The sequence below is a fragment of the Accipiter gentilis genome, chromosome 12, assembly GCF_929443795.1.
Source record: "Accipiter gentilis chromosome 12, bAccGen1.1, whole genome shotgun sequence".
NCBI lineage: Eukaryota > Metazoa > Chordata > Aves > Accipitriformes > Accipitridae > Astur > Astur gentilis.
In genome coordinates, this window is record NC_064891.1 from 9,187,666 (window position 1) to 9,213,558 (window position 25,893).

At 38.0% G+C, this 25,893-nt stretch overlaps 1 protein-coding gene across 4 annotated transcripts; it reads left to right on the forward strand.

The window, feature by feature from the left end:
• The first annotated feature begins 3,828 nt into the window (after positions 1-3,828).
• Positions 3,829-25,296, forward strand: AP1AR (adaptor related protein complex 1 associated regulatory protein). 4 transcript variants are annotated; one of them, XM_049814942.1, is made up of 10 exons: positions 3,834-4,144; positions 9,790-9,838; positions 11,336-11,362; positions 12,220-12,245; positions 13,128-13,224; positions 14,015-14,113; positions 17,369-17,430; positions 18,495-18,568; positions 19,591-19,719; positions 22,928-25,296. In XM_049814942.1, the coding sequence occupies exons 1-10, from the start codon at positions 4,068-4,070 to the stop codon at positions 23,191-23,193; spliced, it is 906 nt and encodes a 301-aa protein (XP_049670899.1). In that variant the 5' UTR covers positions 3,834-4,067; the 3' UTR covers positions 23,194-25,296. The 4 variants fall into 4 exon arrangements, with proteins under 4 accessions (XP_049670901.1, XP_049670900.1, XP_049670899.1 ...); XM_049814941.1 differs by lacking the exon at positions 3,834-4,144 and adding an exon at positions 4,869-5,005; XM_049814944.1 differs by lacking the exon at positions 14,015-14,113 and having other exon boundaries at positions 3,829-4,144.
• The last annotated feature ends 597 nt before the right edge of the window (positions 25,297-25,893 follow it).

The window sequence follows — 25,893 nt, forward strand, 5'->3', positions numbered from 1 at the left end:
CATTTTCCCTTGAGGTTCTTTTCTTAAAGCCATCAAGACACATAAAGAACAAATGACTAAGCAATCTTATATTGGCATGAAAATACGTGGTGGGCAGAGCGCCAAGATAAAAAACCAGTATGAATTCACTTAATGAATATTCTGTGCCTGAGCAGCTGTGTGCTGTTGCAAGGCACTTTATGTTGCTAAGAACGTGGTGATGATAAAGGTGGAATAACTTGCTATCAAATTGATCTCTGTATCAGTGCCCTTGCTGTGCATTTTATTTTAAACCCATGGCAGTTTCGGCACGTTACGTGCAAGTTAACACCAGGCGTGAAGGTAACCTGTTTCCTTCAATAGGGGCTTCTAGCAAAGTTGAGGCACGCGTGTGTGTTTACTGACTGATGCTTAATCCAACCTACTCTTGCTCTTTCCACTGCACACTAGTGAAGGAGACAGCGACTGATGTAGCCACCCATGACGGTGAGCCTTCCGCTCATGTCGACTTGTCTTGCTCCAGTCAGGAGTGGCATGGTAGGATGCGTGCCAGAGAAAGCAATCAGAAACTGAAACTACAGAAACAAAAATATTCTGTGTGGATATTACCGAAACAAAGGTGCTGTGTTAGAGTTGGGGGGGGGGGGGGGGAGATGAAAGCATCAGGGAGGAAGGAGTAGAGACCAGCTGTGTCTGTTCAAAGGACTGCAAAACTACGTAACTCCTACCCCACCAGGTCACTAGGAAAATGTCACACCTCACAGCTGTTATAGACGCTCGTGACAAATTGGAGGAGCCAATTCGTATTAAATAAAAAGATCGAATTTATTAGCAAGCGATAAGAGAGCAAAACAGCGCTGGGCGGCCGGGGAGACAGTGCTCCGCCAAAAGCTCGCAACTTTATGTTATAGTTACATTCCTTATATACAGTTCATGCACCCCTTTCTTGTAAGTCTCCACCTTGTCCTGCTTTCTCTTTCTTCACTTGTGCAGGTTTGTTACTAGGCAGATTCGGTCAATCTTCCCAAGGGAGAGTGTCTTTTGATGTAGAATGTCTTCTGATGTGGAGAAGTGCAGTTGTGGCAGAGTTAATCCCCTTACCTGCTAAATTATAACCGTTGTCTTTTCCCTCCTTATCTAGTAAGTTATAGTTGTTGTCTTTTTCCCTCCTTATTTAGGAAGTTATAGCCGTTGTCCTTTTCCCGTGACCTTCACACAACATTTAAGCAAGCCTTGTTATTTACACAAGGCATCTGCTAAATCTCAATATGTCTCTTCCCCCTTCCCGATTGGTATGTAAGCCTTATTGTCTTCTTTTAATTCAACACGAATTACACAATGTCAGGGAACAATTTGGTTCCCTGTCAATTACAACAGCCATCGTGCAAGGGCTGAGCTACTTTCCCTTTTCTGCTTTTGCCAACCAATTCTTTGACATTTCTCTCCTCAGCTCGGTGGCCTATATTGCATAGTCTAGGGTGCTGCAGAAGAAAAGGTCTCCAATTGCTCTGGAGAAATTTATGAACAGCTGTCAGGTTTGACTACTGCAACATTTCTCTTTGGGAGAGGAGCAGTATACACCTTGCCAAAACGCCAGTTCCCTGGAAAATAGCATCATGAGGCATCATATATTCCAATAATACTTTCTGAAACCTTTGTCATATTTCTCAAGTCATGTTGATACGCGTCACCTTCTGTAATTCATTTCTGGTTGTTTTTATTTCTCCTTCCCTCTCACTCTCACTTCCTATATGCAATCACTGTAATGCACCTTTCAAGGCTGACCTCACAGTTCCAGGAAAAAAAAACAGAGCTCAGTTGGCATTAATTTATTATATTCCTCCCACCTTCTACTGCTTGTCATTATTGTAGCAAGTGCCTTTTCTGGGACCTGGCATCTGTTCAGCACTGCTAATAGATAGCTAACGTGGCAACCAATTAACTCTTCCACTGCTGAGATACCACTTTTGGCTTCATTAAATGAAAGGCACAAACCACAACCACACATGCATAGCAGACTTCGAGAACTCACATTGTCAGTGCAGATGGCTCTTCAGTTTTATTTTATTTTTAACCATAGCAAACAATATGGAGAACCGGCTTTTCTTTCTTATGGACAGTGTCCAGTGTCAATAGGATCTCTATTAATCGGAGATTCCAGCTGCCTCACTGCTGTGTGAGTAATGCTGGTTTTTTCCATCAGCAACTAACTTATCGATGACAGTGATTTCTTTTGGCTATAGGTTGCTTTGGGGTTTGTTTTTTGAGTAATCTTTATTTTTATATATGTAACATCACTGTTAACTTATGGTGACGTGTGTTGGTGTGGTGCTATAATTTAAAGCCAAAGAGACTGAAGATGGTAAAGAACGAGTGAGGTATCTTGCTAAGCCATATAGTACCCACGCTCCAGATACGTTTGACAGCCTGCTGGTATCTGAATGGCAGAATTCAGTCTGTATAATTTGAAAGAAACCTTTTTTTTCCCTCTCATAATGTGATGCCTATAGCCAACAGGGGCCTTGAACTGGTTTCCTCTCCTCAAAAGTGTAATTACTGGTGATGCTTTTTCATACTGGCCTTTGGAACCCTGAAATATTTTTCTTCATTTAAATGTAGGCTACTGTTAGCTCTTCTGATCTTGCATGACCACAGGAAAGGACAAACACCAGGTTAATAAAAAAGGGGTGGAAGAGTTTTAAAGTCAATAGCTAGAAGAGCTTTCTTTTGCTGAGAATTCAATTGGTAGTCTTAGAGTGAACACAGCCCTATACCAATGAAAAACTGGATAGCTTTATTTTCTAAGTACCTACAGCATAAGTTAGATGTTTTCAGTATTCTGAGCTGAGTGCAACTGATATGATTTCTGTCAATGTAGATTCTGGATCCTTTGAATGTGGGGCAATGGCATTTCTTTTATACATTGTTTACCTTTTTATACCAAACACCAAATGCTGTGTGCCTTCCACATTGTGTTTGTCTTGCTGTAGCTCTCAGAAACGTTCATCTAGAGAATGTCAATGCAGTGTCAGTTCTGATTTTGTTTTTCTATTTTGTTTGCCAGAAGTCTTCAGAGATCATGGTCTCTGCCAGAATCATCCATCGTAGTTCTTGTAGTTAAACCTCAGTAAGACAAATAACGATAGTTCCTGTTGTTTAGATGCTGGGTTTTAGATGAGTCAAACAAACAACTAGTTACTTAATATTTTTTATAACGAAGTATCCAATGACTTGAGGAAGTTAGGGATGAAGTAGTCTGGAGCCCCGAATGATCTTTTGGGGCTGAAATTACAATGGTGGGGTTTGTTTTTTTTTTAATTAAGGAATTTTTGTTTGCATACAAGCTGTAGTGAACACATGCCAAGGTATAGGATTTCACAGTATTGCCTATTTCTCTTCACTGCACAAAATGGAGGGGAATAAAACAAACAAAAAAAATCACACCTGTGGCATGCAATGGTGATGACACAGTTGATCATGAGATGTTACTGCCTTCTTTCCAAGGCATTTTTGTGGTAAACTGCCTTATTTTTTTTACCCACCCCGTTCTCCCAAACGACAGAACCTCAACACCCACTTCGGTTTCACACAGGACCTCTCCCACCTAGTTTACACCCGCAGAAGACAACTCAGTCAACTCCACCTCACCTTCCCGTTACGTTTCTTCCCTTGAGACGACCCCTAGAAGGGAAATAAACACCTTCGGCGACGGTCCTCAAAGAGAAAAGCCTTCAAAACTTGCAGGTTCGACGGGAGACGATTTTTCCTCTCAGTGGTTTTTGGGCGGGCGCCGCCTTTCTCCTCAGCGCCCGGGAAGGGGCGGGCCGCCGCCGGGGGGCGGCGCCAGCGCTCGGGGCATGCGGCGTCCGCCTCTGCGCAGCGGCCGCGGCCATGAGGCTGTCGGCGCGGAGCCTTCGCCCGCTGCCCGGCCCTTTGTTTCTTAGGGTCAGCGGCCGCACTTCCTCTCCGCCCTCCTCTCTCCTCCTCCTCCTCCGCCGCCGCCGCCCTTGATGGCAGGGGCGGTTTGAACCCGCCTGAAGGGAGGAGGAGGAGCAGCAGCCGCCGCCGCCGTTGCCGCCCAGGATGCGATGGGGAACTGCTGGGCGCAGTGGTGCTGCGGGCTCTTCTTCCGGAGGGAAGCCGGCCGGCTCCAGCGAGGCGGAGGGTAAGCAGGCAGAGCGGCTATCCCTTTCCCCTCCCCGGGGCGGGGAGGTGCTGGGCCCGCCCGGCTCCGCCTTCCCGCCTTCCATCCCTCCTCCTCGGCGGGCGGTGAGGAGAGGCGGCCGAGCTTTGGAGGACCTTGAGGCGGCTAGTCCCCATGCCCCGCCGGCAGCTTTGACAGCGGGACATGGGTTGCCTTGGGGTAGGAGAGGGGGGTGACGAGGCCGGGGGGCTGCCGCGGTGCCTGGTGTGGGCTCGGCAAGGAAGGTGAGGTGGGTTAGTCCGTGAGGGGGACGGCCGCCGCCTCATGCGGGGTCTGGGTCCAGCCGGGCTGCAGGGCAGCCCCCTTCGCCGCCTCCCCTGAGGAGCAGCAGCGCGGGTAGATTGAGGGCAGGAGAGAGAAAGAAAACGCCTAGGTAGCCTCTACCTTGACAGTTCGAACTGATGAAATGTCGTCGAAAGGTTGCTCGGCTTTGTGCGGCTGATGGTAATACATCTCCAGGGATGGCTTAGGTTAACTGTCTCCTCAGTCCTCGTCCAGGGTTGTTTTTCCAGAAGCAGCAGCTTAGAAAGATTTTTCAGATCAGTTGCCAAAATGCATGCTGGTGGTTGTGTTTGTGCGAAGGTGGAAAACCACCATATTTTCTGGAATATGATCTTGTGGTCTCTGTGAGTCAGAGGCTGAGACTCTGTTGGGATAAAGGGTGACTGCTACAGAAGATCAGGAGCAGAATGGTCCGAATAAACTTTCCTATATCATGTAAATGTGTAATCCGTGTCTTGTTCTGCCACAACCAGTTCATGGAAAAGCAGTCTACAAACAGGGGAAGGATACATTACCTGTACAAGAACTTGGTTTTCTTCGGTATGCTTATGAGTATTTGATGTTTCTATGTCACATATTTTTGACTGATGTATCAGGATTGAAGTCATTCTAGACAGATATGCTGAGGCTTTTGGCCTCTTATTTCACACCAGCTGTAGTAGGCAAGTCTGATGTTCTGCTTGTCCTGAAGACCTTTTAGGAATACTTTTCAGAGAAATGGGCAAAAGACCAGGATAGCATGTGTGGAGTATACCCGCTTGTATTTTTAATACTCTCTAGCTGAGGGTCTGAACACCTGAAATGCCTGGACAGCTGGCACTTAACTATCTGTTTCTTGTACCATACCTTGAGAAAAATAAGTAATACTTGAAAGGGTCTTGCTTCATGTGTGTTTTTTGCTGAGTCTCTGCTCATAGGCTAATACCTTTTTTTTAGCAGTCATGGGTAATGACGATAAGTCTCTGGCAACATGTACTTACTCTGTAAATTTTAGCTTTGGTTGTGTGGTCTCTTTGGTCTTTTTTTTACCACCCCCAACTACTTTTTATTGATTTATTGACTTATGAGCACTGGATAGGAGGCAGAGTCCAAAAAGGCACACGGTTGTCTTGGCTATAACAGCAAATTCTAGCTATATGGTTATCTTTTATCTTTCCCTCTGGTCTAAAGGGACTATTAGGTATATTTTTTGTTTGTTTGTTTTTCCCTTGTATTCTTTTTTCTTTTCTTGTATGTTTGCAATACTTTGTTACCCTTTTGTATATTAATTGGTGTTTGCGGTGTCACCTGTTCTAGTACTCGGTTTTGGTACCTGTTTGATTCATGAAGCATCGTTTATGTTAGCTTCCTGCCGCACCATCTCATAGTCTCCAATTGGTTTTCAGCAGATGGTTGCTGAAGTTACTGGCTTACTTGCCAGACTTCACTGTGTGTTTTGGTGCCTTTCATGTAGCTACTGGCTTACTGCTTGCTTGGGTTTTAGAATGGCAAATATGAATGCCCATGCACAGAATTATGAGAAGTGCCATTCTCTTAAATGGCAGGAAATTAATGAAGAAATTCTTATGAGCATACTCTCAAAGGAGAAGTTTGTTTGCCATGATGGCTTAGCTACTCGTATGTGCATGTATTGCTTCTGTTAGTCCAATATCGGACTGTCCTTACCAGTGAAATAAATCTTTCTTTCTGTTGTTGCAACGTTAAACTGTTAGGTACGTTTCTTCAGGTGTTGCATAGCCTGTAGTGAAAGTCTTAGAAAGATGGTACAGAAAACAGACTTTTCCAACTGAAGGGGCTGCAACCTGTTTGGATTGGCTTTTGAAGCCTGAACCTGGAATGTGATATACAGGGATCAGTTTATGAAAAAAAGATCATTCGTGCTACTTCTGGCAGACATGTGCCAGTTATCTCAGATAATCTTTGTTTTCTGGGTGTGCTGGTAGTTTACGGAATGGTATTGGAGTGTTGGGCAATTAAGGTATTTTCCTCTGCTGTGTGGTGGGAGAAACAGGGATTTGTATTAAAAACAAAACTGTAAAATGTGTCTTATAAATTTTGTAAGTTTGCAAGTTAGATTGCCACCAAATTCTGCAGATTTGGCTAGTTCTGGAACAGCATGATGTAATAATGTAGCTTATCAAGGTAATGGTGATGACTTGAATTACTCAGATTCTACCCGCCCACACCCAAACTAGTGCTGCACTATTCCTAGATGCTGCAAGATTTAACTGTAAGAAATAAACTCTGAATTAAATAATTCAGTATACAGTTTTTTAACAAGTGCTTCTGTATCCTGCAATATGGAATCCTCCATATCCTTTGCTTAGAGTTGTGCTTAAAATCTTGGAGATTGATGTATGAATTGCTGCAATGATTTTAGAGTTCATGTTGAGCATGTGTAGAGAGAAATGCCAAATCCTTCTTTAGCGTAGTATAAGTTTAACTTTCTGTAAAAATACAAACATTTAGTTGGTGTTAAAGAATTTTCAAATGTGTGTTTCTCTAGGTTTGCTTTATTAACAACTCAGAGTTGGGCCACCACCGCAGTGAATGGCACACTTCCAAAAGTTTCCAAACCTTATATACCCTTTTGCCACCCATTGTCCCAATCCAAAGTCTCTGTAATTTTCTAGCTGATTTTCTGTTCTCATATCGTTACCATTCATCATCTTATCCATTCTCCATTGTCATGTCTCGGTTCTTCTGAGATTGGTGGTCATAGGCAGAAGGTCTCCAGTCACCATCATCACTTATGTTCTAACACTTCAAAGGTACCTATGAATTTCTAAAAAAACTACTGAGGTTATTACATTAATTTATCTTGTTCTAAAGTTAATCACTTACTCCCACATCTTAGGTTTAAGGCATATGATCCTTTCTCTGTTGATTCAGCTTGACTGGCTTTTAAGCCAGCCGTGAAGAGGAAGTCTGATAGAACAATTAAGCGGCTCCTAGATATTGTTTTATAAGCACCTGCGTTCTATTAATCATATCTAAACCAATTTCTAATCATTAGTTGTATGTCTAATATGAATAGTCTTAAAGCAATAAGGCTTAAGGCCTAGTTCCTTTTACAGTTGGTAATTTTTTATTACTTTTTTGGGGAGTGTCCTTATGCTTTGGCTGAAGTAGATTTGCTCGAAGTACTACAAGCTGCAGACAGAGTTAGAAAGTAGGTCATAGCTAGTTTGTCACTATATTCAACCATAAGTATTCCTCTTTACTCCTAGAGGAGTGTTTAAAAGAAGGGGGGGGGGGAAGATAAGAACAAATATAACTTGTCTCTAGGTTATTTATTTGGTTAGTTTGGGAGGGGTTATATTGTAGCAAAATTGAAACAGTCCTTTTTGTCACTAGTGTAGAAAAAGTAATTTTGACTCATGCACTGGTTTTAATAGATTAAGTGTTCAATGTTAGTGACTACTTTTTCCACACATAATCTGTAATCATTGGTTATTTATAAAAGATGATAACATGACTTTGCATAACAGGAGAGTAAAACATATATATGTATGGAGTGCTGAAAAGTTAGTCTGTTTAGTAGCTTTAGATCTTTGAAGATTGATCTGATAGTCTCCAAGTCCACTGGCCTGTTAGTTGAACTGCTTTCTTCAGTACTTATCAAGCCTATATGTTTCTCAAGTCTGTTTTAGAAAATAATGAAACCGTAGAGCTTAAAGGAGAATAATAAAAACTATAAGCATTTTAATAGGTCACTGTTTTATTTCGATTGAAGCTATTATGTATGGGGGTGAAGTTGATGGGTCTTCTATTTCTGGCCATAATGACCTCAGTCTTCCATAGTTGCTCTGGGATTCAAGGGCTCAAACTCTGGCATAGAATTAGGTCCCATGTTATTGAGTTCAGCAGGTAGCAAAAAGTGTAGATCTTCCTTGAAGTGTCATTGCTGTTGGGCTATTTGTAATTACATGTAGTAAGCTTGCATTGTATTGCCTTAGTTTTTTATAGGTTCACTGTTCAATTCTTGTAACTAATCTGACTGCAGCTCATACATTTATGAAGTTGAGCATAATTTAGTTAGCGCCTGATGCTGTAAGCTGCAATTAGACTTTTGTTAACAACACAGATAGTCCTGAAACAATTTTCCTGTAGGAGTTTTATTAAATTAGATTCTTAATGGTATTGGCTTCTGCACACCACAATGTTACACAGAGGGGTAGCAGTGAAATTACTTTAAGTGTTCATGACACCTGTCCCAATTATACTTGCGATATAGTGCATGAATTGGTGGCCTTTTGCCTCTGGTTTCATAGCAATGAATCAACTTGAAACAATTTTTTAGTGGCAGCTACGCGCTCCACGTACACTGCTACATAGAAGGAAAGGTTGCACAACAAGTTGCCAGGGAGATGTACCCTAACTGATTTCTGAAGAAAGACAGGATGGAGATGAAATATGATATGATTAATATAATTCAGGCTTTGGCTGGTGTGTTGCTTTTTAGTGTAGTAGAAGTAGGTGTTGGTTGCAACTATGGAATGATCTTTTGTACAAGTATAGAAATGCTTGAGGCCCTGGGTTTATTCCCGATAGCAGTCAGGACTTGCAACTGGGAACTCTGGTTTTTAAAATAGTTTGATGACATGGATGTTGTGCTGAAGCACCAGTATATATTTGAAAGATCTTTTGGATGATAGCCAAACCTCTTTCACTATGTTAAAATGTATTCAGGTAACTTAATACTCTTGGTTTTTTGTAGAGGACAGTGTTAAGATAGTTAAAGAATCAGGGAGGAGACTGGTTCCCTGTATAAAATTACAGACTGTAAATTATTTTTTGTAGTTGAAAACTATTGTCTTGACCTCCTTGTAGACATTTTTCTCTGAGGTTCAACCTTCTAGCTGTGCCAAGCTGTCAAAATAAAATGTTTTGTTTAACACTGATGTTGTACAAGGTGCTATGTTGGTAAAGAGTTAAGTGCCATGATGAGCAGCAGCATTTTCAGAAATTGTCTGGAATAATGCTTTTTGAGAAAAATGTATTAAAGGTATTGCAGAACATGCTAAATGTCTGTAAATGTCAAGTCTGGCATCCTGATGAGTGATTTCTTCTCACTTGAAGAAGGTGTTTGTCTTTTCTTCAGCTGTATAGAAGATGTTTATATGCTTTTGTCTCTTTCTGCTCTGAATTTCGCTGGTAGCGATGCAGAGCACAGGTTAATGAATAAATGTGTTTAATGCATGAAGATTTTAGGTTTATTTCATAGTTAACATATTTCAAAAGCTATTTAAAATTATCAGGCTTGTTTTCTTTGTGCTGTGCATTGAAGACTGCCAAATGTAACTGTAGACTTATTTTTGCAGATCAAAGTATTTTAGAACATGTTCAACAGGAGAACATTTCACTATAGAGGTGAGTGCTTACGTTCTAATGATGTAAAAAAAAGGAAAAAGCTGAACTGTAGCAATGCCTTTAGCACTTTTTGCAGTTTATGTACACTGAAATATTCTGGGCTTTATAGTACTTCAGAACATTAATATTTCTTCTCACTTTAATCTGTCACTTGGAAAGAAGAGATCTGATACTCGGCACCCAAGCATTCCAAAGTCTGATTGTTGCACCTTTCATCACTGCTGTTGGGATTGATTTTCTTTTCTGCTTGTATAAGTGCAGGATATTTAGTTCTTGGTTGCAGGATCATGAATCTGATTCTACAAAAAGCTAGAATCTGATGTGGTTACTTTATAGTTAGTTGCATTTGTAGTCCGCTTTGCTCACTACAGAGGTCCTTTCTCAGCCACCGAGTATCAACCCTTTTTGCCAAGGGTAGTGTAAGGTTAATTTGTATAAGTTGAGATTCTCAGAATAACCTGGCTTACTTTCTCTGAGTGTTCCTTACAGTCTAGAAGTCCTAGACCTTTCAGACTGCCCCCATTACTGAGAATAACCTTAGTAAGTGTAATCACTGCTTTGGCTTTCAGAAAAGGGGGCAGACGTGAGGAAATCTGTTTTAGCGCACATCTTTCAGTTGTGGGAGTGTTCTGCAACAGAAATTGATGGGGGAAAAGAAGGTTCTGTCCTCCTCCCAAATTGTTATTAATATTCTGCTTACAGCAATTAGTCAGTATACAGGTCAGTAAAGAGCCTTACTGTAGGTACTGACCTCTGTGTGTAATCTACTGACTATGTGTAAGATGACTGAAAATAGTATGGAGAATTTCCATTTGCTTTGTTTTTATGTGATAGTTGGAACTTATGCTGAACGAGTTTGGGCTTTTTTTTGCTTCCTATCATTAAGCATTACATTGCCTTTATTGACCTTTAGTTTCTTACGTGCAAAGCTGGGATGGGGGTTGTTGTTGCTTGCTTGTTTTTAGAATTCTGGGTAGAAAGTAACTATTTTCTGTAAATTAAATACATCTTCAAATACTTTTTGATAAGCATCACAGTTGCCATGCAAGGTAGAGGTTAATGCACTATACCTCTTACATCTTCTAAATTTTTTAAATTGAGTGGGTGCTTTGGTGTATGTCAGAGCCATACCATTCCTTCCACTGCTTGTATTATAATGCTTCAGAGACACAGAATTATTAGCAACCTTATAAGCTAATGAGATTTCATTTTTGTCAGGGCCCTTACATAAGTTGTAGTGAAATAGATGAATGTTTTTTAATTTTGACTCTTCTCCCTTTAGGAGAGTGTAATGTTTAGGAAAAGAAACATTGGTAAGAAGATAGGTCCTAATCTAATACTTTCTCTGAAAGTAGGGGCTTTCCTAGATGGTATTACAGTCCCACTGTTATCATTGGAGTAGTGTTTTACAAGTAAATATGTGATCTTATTTGCTCTATGTGTTTAGTGATTTCTTGTATTTAATTGTAAAGATTGTTTATTTCTTTTTTTGTGCAGTTTGAGAACCTAGTGGAAAGTGATGAGGTAGGTACCTCGATCATAATGTGAAACCTGCTAATACAACCCTTAAAAATGGTTCCAAGATCTGTCTCTTATTCCCACTTTATGCTATGTTGTAGACTTAAATGGCAGGATTTTTTTACTTTGAGTTTTGCTTGCTCTAGGAATGAATATTTAACGTTTTGGGAGAAGTGAAGACCTAAGAGAAGAGAACTGGTTGGGGGGAGTATGGGAGGTAACCCTTTCAGGAAGAGAGCACTGTGGACATTAGGAAGGCAAAAAGGAAAGAAGAAAAAGGAGGGGAAAAAAAGTAGGGGGTGGTGAAGACTTGAAGGAGCATTTGCTCCTGGTATAACTCTGATATCAGACTCAGCAAATGCTTTTTATCTGAGAACATAAATGGACCTGGGTTGCTTTTGCTAAGGAAAGTTTTGGGAGTGCTCTGTCTTTACAATTACAGGTAAACTGGCTGAACACTACTTCAGAAAAATGGAAGTTGGCCTTAAAACCTCACTCTTTTAAATTTAATACAGCTTGATAATGGGTGGGACAAACACCACATTTTCAATACCCTGCCTTGTATTGAAAAACATAAGGACTAATAGTTTGGTTCCTGAAATATACCACCGGAATATTTATTTTCAGTTGGAAGTACTTGTTTTACTTAGTCAGCCATTTCATTTGATTGCATAAGAAGATTTTTTTTTTTAATTCCAAATTAAACCAGGGGATTTCGCCCCCCACCCCCGCTGTAAAACCAGTAGGTGAGAGAAACTATGATTTCATATTGGTTTTTTTCCCCATCTTAAAATTGATTGATTGATGGGATTCTCAAGAACTCAGAGGTTTGTGTTTTTTTTGTTTTTTTTTTTTCCTAACAGGGGGAAAGCCCAGGAAGCAGTCACAGGTAAGACTTTAACATTCAGGACCTCTCCTTCCCTCTGCTCTCCTACTGTGACTATTAAATTTTTCAGAGTTCCTGTCAAAACCCTTTCTGTCTTTTTAGAATATGTGTCAAACTAACCTTAATGCTTAAGCATGTCAAAACAGTTTAGATGATAATGCATCATGCAAAAACTACTCAAGACAGTTAAAACAGTATGCTGCAAAGAGAATCTTTATTCTTGTTCCCAGGGTCTGCATTTGAAGTTACACGTGTGTTAGTGCTACAACTCCAGTGAATTTTTTGTGAGCGTGTTAATATTTATGTAAGCAGTAGAAACTTAGAAGTCTGCTCTATGTGAAGAATACAAAGGCACTGAAGTGTATGCTTTGGTTGTCTAATTCTAGACATTTTGTATTATTTAAGTTTGATAGTTCCCAAAATGTTGTTCCTTGTCAATGGTCCCAAAGAAGCGATACAGGAAACCTTATAATTATTATAATACTTTTGCAGTCTTGTTTGTTAGATACATAAGAGTAGGCAACAGATGAAAGGGGAACAATTTACAATTAGGGGACCACAAGAAGTAAAGAAAAAGTGACATTTACACTGCAATGATATTAACTATTCTATTCCAGTAGTTCTGTTAGCAAACAATGTTTTGAAAATATGCTTTCTATAAAGATACAAAAAATGCTTTGTAAGAGTAAGGAAAGACAGCATTGTCTTGAATAAAATGGAACTTTGGAACTCTGTTCTCAGGAGGAGGAGGCCAAAAGTACAGCTTGTTGAATTTGCATTGAAGGACCAGTCAAGAAAGACTATATGGATATATTTAAGTGCAACTTAGGGTTGTCATGCGTAAATAATAGATGGAGCCTTTTTGTGTTTCTCCCATGCTTTTAGACCTCTGACTGAGGAAGAAATTGCTGACTTGAAAGACAGACATTATGACTCCATTGCTGAAAAGCAGAGAGTTGTTGATATGAAACTTCAGTCAGAGGTAAGCAGTTAACAATGACTAGTATGGTATGGATAGTTTTTCTTTTAAAGTAGTTAAGATCAACCATGAACACAAGGAGATTCTATTCATGTGAACGAAACAATTGGGTTTTGTTCATCAGTTGGTATTTTTTAGTCTACAAGATACACAAAGAGATTGCTGCGCAACAAAGTTAGCGTCAGAGATTGCTGCTTTTTAATAGCCTATTAGCTGAAAAATTGAAAAATGAATAGGCTGGCTCTCTGACTGAAATCTGTTAAATTTGAAGTGTTTTTTTTTTTTTTTTTTTTTTTATGGAAGGCAAAATGGGGAGTATACTTGACTCAGCTTTTCTTGTGCCCAATTTTTCCAGAGCTTTTCTTAAGGGGAAAAAACCCCCATAATTTGTCGTTTTGTTTTAGTGTGCTGCAGCAATTAATGGAATGTGATGTGGAATACAACGTAGAAATTGAGACTGATTTTTAATAAAGTACCAATGAAATATGCAACTGAAAAGACTTAAGTCTTTCACTATGCAGTTCGTAATAAAATGTAGCGTGCATTTACAGCAATTCACTAGTAATGATGTTTATTCAATAGGGTAATGTTTAGTTAGCTAAATTCTTGGGATGTTTGGTGGGGGGAAGCTGTTAGACTCAGTTAATGAAGAAAAATGTTTTAGTATAGTCACTTTTATTTTATTTTTATTTTCTAGTAGATCTTCTTTTGTTTTATTGAACTTATGGCTTTATTCATAGGAAGATAGATAGGTTCTGCTTTTGTTAACCATTACTATTTTGTTCATATACAGTTAGCCTTACAAGAGGAGAAGTTAAGACTAGAAGAAGAGGCTTTATATGCTGCACAACGTGAAGCAGCCAGGGCAGCAAAGCAGAAAAAGCTCTTGGAGGTGAGGGGAAAAAGACCCCAATATATATCAGAGCTTCTGTTCTGTTTCTATGTATGCAGACTTTCCTAACATCCTTTACATCTCAGGAAACATAATGAGGAAATTGCTTTGGCTTGTAAATTCCAGTAGAGAAAGAAATACATAATTTGAAAGTACAGCTGACTGGAACAGCTGAAAATGATCAGAATTGTTCGAAACAGCTTATGTTGCCGAGTATAGATTTTGAATGAGAGATGTATGATTTTAATCTATAATTAGCTTAACAGACTTCTTGTATTATATAGAAGTTACTGATCTTTAATCTAAAGTGTTCTGTGGTGGTTTTCTAGTTTAAAAAAAATGAAATTAAGCACACATTATGACATCATTTAGGCTTGTAAAATGTCCTTTATATATTTGTGCATTTAATTGTTCCTTATCTGTGGTTTGTGTTAACGTGAAGATATATGTTTCCAAGTCATCTGAATTTACTGTTGACCCTGCTTTGAGCAGGAGGTTGGACTAGATGACCCCCTGAGGTCCCTTCCAACCTGAGTTGTTCTATCATTTTGCAATTTGTATGTGTAGTAGCCAAAGTCCAGTAATGACTTAACAGTAGTCTTAATTTAATATATCTGTGCCTACTTTCACATGTCTGCTGTCCATGCTTTTGGAGCTTGGTCAAGCAAAACAAAAGCCACGTTATGTTTTCCTGCTTTTTGAAAACAAGATGCTGTTTTGTATCCTGATAACACTTATTACTGATGGTTTTCATGTTGCAGTTCAAAGAGTTACATATTATCAGTGCATTTAATATTTTTGCCATCTTAATAAGCTATTAAAGTACATGTTCTCATGCAAATTTCAGGTTGCCAGAAATGTGCATGTTAAAAAGAACATTTTAACTTTTTGCTATCTGTTAATCTGTAACGTGTATGGCTGCAGTTGTAGCATGGTCAAGGAAACAGTCCGCTAGACATGTGATATGTGTTCAATTAGAAGTAGATTTTCAAAAGTTCAGATTTAGACTAACTGAAAAAGTCTGAAACCTACAATAGGTATAGGGGAGGTCTTCAACCCTAGTGTATTATCTATATTCAAAAGAGAGTGAATTGAAAATTGTTATTTCCAGACTGATAGTGATGACTGAGTTTTCATCTAATATTTATGTTGCTGAGTATAGGTCTCATTTCACATTTCTCTTTCTATCCTCTTGTCATGTGGTATGGGAAGGTTAATTCTTCTGACCTTTTTTGCTTGCTTTTTTAATACATTTGGTCTATATAAAGTCAGCAAAAGTAAATTGTTTTATGGCTTTAATTGTTTTTTGTAGAAGTTCTGTGCAAAAAAATGCTATTTTTCTTGTTTTTCAGTATTTTTAATATGCACCTCTTTTAGTCAGGACCTGAGATAGATAGATAGATTAGATATAATGCATGATAGAGCTTTTAATTTTTCTCTTGTAAAATTAGTACCACTTACCTCATTTGCAAACAACTCTGCCCGTGCCTGCCCCCCCCCCCCCCCCCCCCCCCCCAACCCAGAAGGATTATAAGGAATGCTTCTAAGGAAGCATTTTTTTATAGATATGCATCAAGCATTTAACGTTTCTAAATAAACTGGAAGCCATTTTTGAATACATAACTCATCTCTTTGCTGTTCATGGTCAGAAGTCTTCTAAATGAGAAAATGGCTTTTTCATGGAAGTGTTGCATCTGTTTAAAACTAATTTGTCTTGCTGATGTTGCCCTACTAAATGTCAGGGTTTGTAACAGTGGAGAATTTTAATATCTGTGTATCATGGAAATCAGTGCTAGATATTTGTATGTGACCTGGCAAAACAGTTAGATAATTTAAATTGGATATTATGTGGGTATATAAATCTTAAAAGACAACTGTTGCATATGTCAGTACTTGATTTTTGCAGACTTGTTAACTATGTTGGCCCCAAATTCCTGTCTCTTTCTCCCTGCATAATTAAGTCTTCTCACCTATAACTGCCATTATGTGTGATATTTCTACTTCTACACTTCCCATTTCCTTACTGATTTCAATCTGCTTGTTCTGATACTTATTTAAATACCTGAGACGGAAAGCGTGCCAAGAAATTAAACCATTGTCATCTTGGGATTGAAAAATACTCGTTGATCCAATGTAGTTCTCTCACAAGACTATTTACCCAGTGAAGAGCAATTCTTAGATGAAGTTAAAGTTGACATTAAAAATTCTGGTTTTACCCCTGCTTTTCTTTTGCAGGGACAGATCCATTAAGGCTGAGAATAGATTTTTCAGAAAAATACAGTAGCTAGATACATCAGACTTGTCTACAGAACTAGCTCATTTGTTTTTATCTTAGTCCTTGTCAAAATCAGTGAACAATTACTGCTTCATAACTGATTTACCTTTAATCACATAGTTGATGTGCCCAGTTTTTATGCTCTCATTTTTTCAAGGCAGAGAAAAGAATCTTGAGGCAACTTAAGTTGTTTAAACCCTAAAACTTAAGCAGAACCCTACTTCATGACATCTGTTGTTCCTCTTGTAACTGCAAAATAAATGCCTTTATGGCTTGTGTCTTGCATTTTTCATTCTGTTTTTGCCTAGCGATACCATGAAAGCTTTCTACCTGAAGAGTTTAGACGTATTAATACTTTTGGCCCAGCAGGGCAACAAAGCTTTTATCAATATAAGATAATATAAATGAAGCACTTAGTGCTGATACAGATGACCAGAGGAGATGGCAGTATTGCCATAAGTACAGGGATAAAAGGACCTGTAGGAAATATTTCTTTTTAAATAGTAGGCTGACTGTTTTAGTGCACAGAGCAAAACAAATCAAACATAACCCAGGTGTTAGTTGTGCATTGAAAATACCTGTGGCTTAAGAAGAGAAGACAATGGAGAAGAGGACAGGTGCAATTGTGAATGAGGTGGTGTTCACATGTTTCTAGACAAAATGATGCTTTTTTTTCTTTTCTTTTGTGGTGCATGAAATAGGTTAAAAAGTTGAGAGCTCTATTCACAAAGCTACCTTCTTTTAAATGGAGAGATTTCTGAGATTAAAAACAATACCACTTGCATGTAATGGTCCCTTCAGTATCATAAAATTTGATCTTTATTTGAATGAAAGTCAGTCTTTCCTGAGTTGTACTTAGGCTGCTCCAAGGACCAGGGCAATGCTCCTCATGTCGCAATTAAGGGAATGTTTAGTGTATTGAGTATATTACTCCTGAGTGATTGCATTGAGCTTTTTCAACAATTTACTTCTTTTGATAGCAACGTAGACAGCAAAGGATAACACAAAGAGCACATGCTGTTAATAATGGAGAATATCAGAGGTAAGATATAAAATTTTATTAATGATAATTGAGAACCATGACTGTTTTTTACTCCTGTTCCTCATCTCCTATCGCAAACCACACCCCACACCCCCCCACACCCCCCCCCCCAAATGCACGTGTTTTTCAAACCTTACAAATACAGCATTTCTAAGTCGGAGTTCTTTTCATTCACTGCAGTTTTCTTATGCCAAATAGTTACTGAATGCAAACTGGTTGCCATTAATATGCAAAATTAGTGGAGAAATTTTCTTTCTGATTTTCAGTGTAGTTATTAGACTGATGCATACAAAATTGAACCTCCTCCCAGCTACTAATATATATACACACACACAAATTTCTACTGTTTTATATTAAAAAGGTGTTTATATGTAAAATATTGGCTAATATAAAAGTATTTTTATTATTAAGAATCCTGTTTTAAGTGTCCAGTAAAAATACACACTAATCCAATGGGGCAATGAATGGTATATATAGTCTGCCTGTTTCTTCATTAATATTATTCATTTAATTCTCTTCACTCCTACCTTCTGTGTTCAGTGTTGGGGGGGTGGGGGGGGGAAGGGTGGGGAAAAAAAAACCACCCAAAAAACCCCAAAGAAATTTATTGTGGAATAGTATTTGAGTTTAGAAAAAACTCTAAAATCAAACACCTATTTTTGAATGGAAGGGAGATGGGAGGCATTTTCAGTTAGGGAAGTACGATTAGAAAGGGAGCTGTGAAAACTGAGGTTTTATGGCATGAGTAGGAACTACACAGACTTTAGAAATGGACTGCAGTAGCGGGGTTTTAATTCATTAGTTAAAAAAGGAATTGAAGATTAAGGAGGCATTACCTAACGTGACTGAAACTACTACTAAAAATTGAGCAGAAGCTCAGACTGGGAGAGGATGTGATAAGTAGGACTGGAAAGCCGTTTTCTATGCTCATCTTTTATAAAGATTTTAGGTAAAGGTGTATGTACTTTGAAGCCTAGAACTGGGGGGCACATGGATTACCATATCTTTTATGGCATCCTTAGAGGTTTATAAAGCTAAAAACAATACATGCATTGTTCTTACAGCTCTGTGGCAGAGGAAGATATTGATTTTTTGTTAAGAAATACAAAATTCCAGTATGAAGCTTTTCGAAGTAGTAGTAAGTCTTCCTTTTCTTATGCATGTCTTTAAATGTCAAGTGACTCTGAGGAGCAGAGTGCTATTTCTTTTTCTAGATAAACATAAAATATTTATATTATTATATATACACACACATATATAAAATATGTATACATATATCTGTATAAAAAAAACTGATAGAAACTTATTTTCTTTTCTAATCCCTGATGCTTCAAGTGTTTGAAAAACACAGCATATACAATTTGTACAACAGCCATTCCAGTCCTCAAAAGCAAGTTCTCTATCCAAACAAGTCCTGTGTGTCATTTTTATTTTACTAGGACTTTCCAGCCATCTTTGTGGAGGCAACATCAATACAGTGAACGTTTCTTGTAAAACCTAGCTGCAAGATAAAGATGGAAATGTCTGTGTATACTTTTTTACTTGTCTCTTAGGGAAATAATTAGAATCATACTAAGGGTTTGGTGGTTTTGTTTGTGGGGTTTTTTCCTAATGAAGTGCAAGAGAGGATTTGGCTGTCTATATTTTAAAATTCCACTAACGATTTAGAGGAAAACAATTTTATAAGCTTGTACTTCCATGAAAACTTACAGATATGTGATAGTCACTAAGAAGTTGGAGGACCGATGGTAATTCTTGGGAAGCACTGCCTGTAGTTTGGGGTGGTTTTGGGGAGGGTTGGTTCTTGGGGTTTTGGGGGTTTTTTTGGGTTTTGTTTTTTTGTTGTTGTTGTTTTTGGTTTGGGTTGGTTGTTTTTTTTTTTTTTTTTGGAAGTCTTCACACAAGTACAGCTTACTAAATTCCTCTATAGTTCTAATTAGACAGTATTGCTAAATGTCTTCTTGTAATATCTTAGTGATGTTGACTATTAAAAAGCTACTGTATACTCTTTGAAGTGATGGGTGAAGTGCTTTTTCAAATGTTCCTGAGGTTTAAAGGCCACAAAGCACCATAAAAACTTCCTTTTGAAAGTTTAGATTTGCATATTGAACCTCAAATTCAAGTATGTTTACAAATGAAAAACACATTTTTTTTATGTAGGACTTTCATCTGATGCTACAGTGCTAACGCCCAACACAGAGAGCAGTTGTGACTTAATGACCAAAACAAAATCAACGAGTGGAAATGATGACAGCACTTCATTAGATTTAGAGTGGGAAGATGAAGAAGGTATTTATTCTGCCATTCAGTTTCATTCTGAACTTAGCAGTTAAAAATGCTGACATTTCAAACTCCTGTTGATTGTAAATTTGTCGTTTTCAAAAGGGAAGGTGTTCTAAAACTTAATTCTGATGGAATTTCTGTTAAGGGTGTAATGATTAAACTGTATATTATTTTTACCTAGAAAATTGCTTATTTTGATAAATGTGGTTATCTGTCTAATAAATGAATTTGTTTCTTTGGATCCTTCAGTAAATGTCTTTTCCTGCGTTTTCTGGAACTGACTTGCAAACTCACAACAAAACTAATGGTAAAGAAATGCTGCCCTCTTGTGAGCCAGTAGCAGAAGGAGCAGCTTTGTTTTAAAATGTGAAAGTTGGTCAAGAGTCTTTGACTGAAGTATTTCGGGAAGCATTGTTTCTTTAAACCCTAATTGCTTTTATTGTAACTTCTACTGGAAACTTAGGTCTGCATTCTAGGTGAGTATCCCAACTATCCTAATTGCTGCTGCTGGTCGTTATAGATCTTTTTTGTTCTCTTTAGTAAATCTGCAAAAGCTCTTGTCTTTGTTTCAAAGTTAATCCAAATTTTTGAGAAATCGACTCTTGAAAAGCTGACCAAAAATAAGCTAGAATTTCTTTTAGCCAATGTGTAGCAGATTTTTTTGCTTTAATAGACCATTTTTTAACAATCTGCGTGTAGTTCAAATGTTTAGCGCTCTCAAGCACTAAAATGTGTAAGTCAGAAACCTGTTTTGAAAGACTTAACTTTGACGGATATACGCAGAAATACCCAGCATCTTTTTTTAGCTACTGTGAGCAAGAGTTATTAGCATTCTAGAGGAACTGAGGCTAGGGTAAGATCATGTGTGGTGAAATACACTGGATTTTACGTTGAGAGTAATTAGCAGCAGTGCAGAAACAGTGTTTTGTAAACTCTGTATTCTACACCGTGCTTAAGAAATAGGAAAATCACATACTTTGCTTTTCCACAGATTGAGTTGTCCTCCCACTCTTATGTGTTTGCTTAATGTAGTATCTTTCTAAGTAACTACTGAAAACCAGATGAGAGCGAGATTCAGTCATTACCAGGCATACCTGCATGCAGAATTACCTTGTTCATTTGACTGGCTGAGGATCTTGTTGCATACAGGCTTATGTTATCCATGTTGTTGTTAATTCTGTGTACAGAATTAAAATTTTCCAATCTGTAATGTTTGATATTCATTGTTCTCTTAGCACTGTCACATTGACTTAGCCATAAGTATTCACCTGGTTTGAGGTAACTAAATAGTAAGTGCTGAGAAGTGCCCCAAACTGCCTAAAAACAGAGAACAGAGTTATTGCATAGTTCCGTTTCTGATTTCTACTAGCCTGTGCTCTACAGAGGGGAATAATTTTTAAGAGTTGGTCATTGTGATGGCAGTGCATCTCTTCTTGGTAGTCACCTTCAATCTTGAGCAGAAGAGATGGTGAGATAACCTATGGAGGATTGCTTATGCTTGAGAAGGTTACTTGTTTTCATGGCTGCAAAGGAAGCAATGTGGTCTTTTGAAAGAAGTACTAGTCAATATTGCAAGGACTTTGAGTAGTTTTTTAGCTCATTCTGGGTAGCTCTGGCCCAACTTAAGCGTATTAAAACCGCCTCTCTGAAGGGGTTGACTGCTTGCTTGGGATAAGAGGTTTAGTTACTGTGTGTGCTGTAAAAAATCTACCATGGAGACTGAACAACTCCGAAAGACTAAGTGCGTATGGGTTTCCTGAACAGGGATCTTCATTTATGGTCTAGTCGCACATTTTTACTGTTAGTAGACAAAGTTGTATGTGGGCTCAACCCAAAGTAGAGAAGAACTAGTGTTTTGAAAGGGTATTAGCCTTTAAAAAAAGAGCTACTAAGAATAGTAGCAAAAGATCACATTGCTTGACTGAAAAGTTGCCGCATTAGGAGGTTCTTAACAGGGAATGCCTAGATCCTGAACTGGGCATGATTATGTGCTACTGATGGTAGCGTATAATCATTATGTAATGGTAGCACTGAAATGGGATTGTGGACTGGAGCTATCTGAGCACAGCAGATGCGTAGTTTGTGCCCTGAAATGTTATAGTTTATCAAGAGTATTATAAAGAAAGACAAAGGGTGTGAGGAGAAAATGGAAACGGTAACTGTCCTGGATTAAATACAGATTTTTGATACAGTGATTCTGTTTTCGTTCTTCAGTGTCATGTACAGATAACAGACAAGGTACTTTAGGCAATGTATTTTGAAAGGGACAACAGTTTCAATGAGCCATTAGTACCAAAGGAATAATCAAGTTGAAAGTAGCAACAAAAAAATCCATCATTTAAGTCTGATGAAGGGAAAAATTTACCTCCTTCGATATTATTTTTCTGTGGCTCCCTCCCTCTTTGTTCCCTCCCCACAAGAGTTGTGTGTTTCACTTGCAATATGTAACTTTTTAATTATAAGTAATTAATTAGCTAGTTAAGCCAAAATTAAAACGGGAGTTTAGTTAGGAATGTACGAGGAATCCGGTGAATAAGAGTAGTATAGTAAAACCTCCCCTTTTTCCTTTCCACTGATGTGGCAGGGTTTTGATACACCATGAGAAGGTCTATAATTACTGACAAAATAAATAGCATCTCTGATGTCTTTGTGCAGTTTTCTGACCAATGTTTTACCTTATTTTGTGTGAAATTAAATACACCTTTTCAGACAAACAGACGACCTTTCCTAGGCAAATGCACCCAGTATCTATCTAAATTGTAACTGCTCTTTTAAATGGTTCACATGATGATGTTTCATCTGTTCCTCAGAAAGTTACAGGAGTGTTACAAGATTCCCCAGACATTTAGCTTTTCTTGAAATGGCACAGTACCAAAATTCTTCTAATATTTACATGCCCTTAATGTAGGGCAGCAGGCTGCATATATAGGAGAAATAAACACTGCTGGTGAGTTGTTTCACTATGTTGTCTGTCTTCCTTAGAACTCTGTAAAATGACATCATTGGCTGTTGTGTTCATTTGGGCCAAAACTGACTGTAAACTATGGATTTAATGTGAACACCATCAGCAGAAAAGATATGGTGATGCTCAGGAGTGAAATTATCAGAGTCTGGATCTCTAAAGTATTCTTCTTGTTTCTTCTGATGTTCTAACACAAATGTAAAGGTACTTCCCTCAAAATTGTCTTTCTCATAAACATGTCTAAAATTGCAGGCATGAACAGAATGATTCCAATGAGAGAACGCTCCAAAACAGAAGAAGATATACTCCGGGCGGCACTGAAATTTAATAGCAAGAAGACAGGAAGTAATCCAGCTTCAGCTTCTGACGATTCTAATGGATTGGAGTGGGAGAATGACTTTGTTAGCGCTGAAATGGATGATAATGGCAATTCAGAATATGCCGGCTTTGTAAATCCTGTATTAGATTTGTCTGCATCAGGTGTAAGGATATCTGATTCTGATCATCAAGACAGATAATGAAACTGCGTGGCCCTTGTTTATGACCACATGTTGAAAAGTGAAATAGAATGTACAAAACCAATTTGATCTTTTTTTTAACATGGTTCCCTTTTTCTTACAAATTGATCAGCAAGGAATGGGAATGACTTGCTATCTGAATTAATTCAGAATTAAGTGCAATTTTATCATCTACCTTCTAAGCTTTTATGAAAACTGGGATGATTCTATTCTGTATATTTCTGGATATCTGGATTTAATATAAAATTATCTGTACTAATTTAAGCTTCATAGCTTGACATATCTATATTTTAACTAGCCTTTTTTTCTGGATGATGTTTCTACTGATTTTGGTTTTAAAATTCATCATTGGCCTAACATTTAACTCATAAACAGTCTTATATAATTTATCTAATACTTGAATATAGAAAAATAATTTAAAAAAAATTATTTCCAATATGTGCTTTTTGACTTGTTCTTTAGTTATTTAGAGGGTATAGTTAGCCAGCTGCAAAACAAATTTCACACATGGTAAATTGCAGTTTTTCCCTGTCTAGCTTATAGTCTTCTTAGCCTTGTGTTGTCCTCTTCCCATTTATTTTATTTTTTTGTTACTTTATGCTAAGCACAGTTAACCTCAATAAACCTAGTATAAATAATCAGTTTAGGTAAGATACTGTCTTGTATAATATGCCAGACTTAGTAAGTGTGTGCTAGATAGAAAAACAACTATAAAAATTCTTTGTGTCAAACTGGAAATTTTAACCAGTTATGTAGTGGAGAACTGGGAGGACCAAAGTCTTGATTTCCCTGCCCTCACAAACAGACCAACATCTGTTACTACGTGGTCCTTAAAATTCTGTAGTTGTGGAAAAACTTACAATTCAGCTCAACTGGAACAATTATCAAAAAGCAACATTCTCTGAGTGAGCTGGGGGAGGGATGATTGCTCTGCTGCTGGGGTGGGAAGAACAAGAACCTAAAGACTGAATTCCTATCGATACGTTTTTAAAAAGGAAAAAAAAAAAAAAGTTCAAGTTACAAAACAAGTGTGTTTAAGTGCTCTAGCTTTCCTGTGCCTCTAAACCGGATGGTTAATATTGCTAATAGACTGAAATTCAAGGAGGTGTTCAGTTATTGCAAATCTGGTGTGATGTATTGTGTGGTGTCCCCCAATATTTAATGCAAGTTACACTTTTTAAAAAAAAGAAAAGGACGTGCAAAACACTTGTAGATGCCAAGGTTTCAGTAAAGCCATTCTATTCTACTGTTATTTTGTGTAGCTGTCTTGTCCCTGAAAAAAAGGGAACAGGGTATAACTTCACCATTGTGGAGTAAAAGCAACACACTGTGTTAAGTAGTAAATCTGAATCATCATCAGAACTGAATTTGACATTAGATCTTCTGAGCCTATATATAATATTAGGGTCACTGCAGTGTGGTCCTCTTCATGATAACTTGAACAAAAATAACTGCACACTTGGATTAAATATGTACAAATATCAACATTAATGAACAGATAAATATTGTTGATAACATTCCATTTCTTAATTTAAATAGTAGCTATGTCATTGAAACTATTTTAATGTAATTATCTACGTTTGCAATGCCTGTAATAAGCTTTAAAAATTTGTACACATCAAATGTATATTTTTGGTTTGGCTACTGCTGTGTAACTTCTCCTGAACGTTTATTTGTATACTATATTCCTATGGAAACAAAGGCAACTTTCTCAACATGTAAATAACACGTTTTTTACCTGCTGAAACTGTAACTTACCCTGCAGTGGTCACTACTTTTTCTGACCAGTGAACATGAGGTTAACTTGTCCTGACCATGCTTTGAGAAAGTAAACTAGCTGATAGTCCTGCTTGTAGAATGAACAAGCACTTAGGAAAAAGGAAGCTGACTCCAGCTGAAGGCTTTTACTGTGATGGGCATGTTGTGTAGCCATAGTTAATAGCATTTTGCTTTTCAGAGCTCAGTGTGCCACAGAGTGACTTAAGAAATTATGGTCAGTACTTGTGGAAATTTAAGAATTTGAAAGATTATATATAACAGCTCATGTGAAACAATTCAACAGTACTGTAAAATGCGTATCTGTACAAATTTAGAAGTCATTAAAAATTTTCAGTCAGTCTTATGTTTGGCAATGTTTTATCTGTTGCTGGTTTTGTGGCTGCCATGTCATGCATGTCAGTAAACTAAGGAAGGTTTTAATAAATAATTAGCTGTGTCTTTAACTGCTGAATTCCACAGCATCCCTTCTTGAGACCTGTTGCTTTGGAAGGGAAGCTCTGACAAGCTGCCATATCAGAGGACTTGAGGAACTTGGAGCATGGAGCCCTTCTTCTGTCAGAAACAAGCAGCTGTACCCTCATACTTCAAAGGTAAGATAACCTTCCTTGTGTAATGCAAGCAGCTTCCCTGTTGTCATGTCTGTCTGAGCTAGTGCACCATTTGAGTTGACTTAGCCAGCTGTGCCTGGATAGAGGAAATTCAGTGTTTTTAATAGGAGTATTATTTTTAATTCCAGGGAAGTGTTTTACTGAGTTGTTCACCTATGGGTTATACATATGTTTCTATGCTAAAGTTGAACCATTTTTGAATATAAAATCATTTGACATGACTATTTGGGCAGTCTGTTCAGAGTTACTTGGTTAAGCATAAAATTGGTGTTTCAGCATTGTCTTTTAGTATTCCATGATTGTGAATACTAGG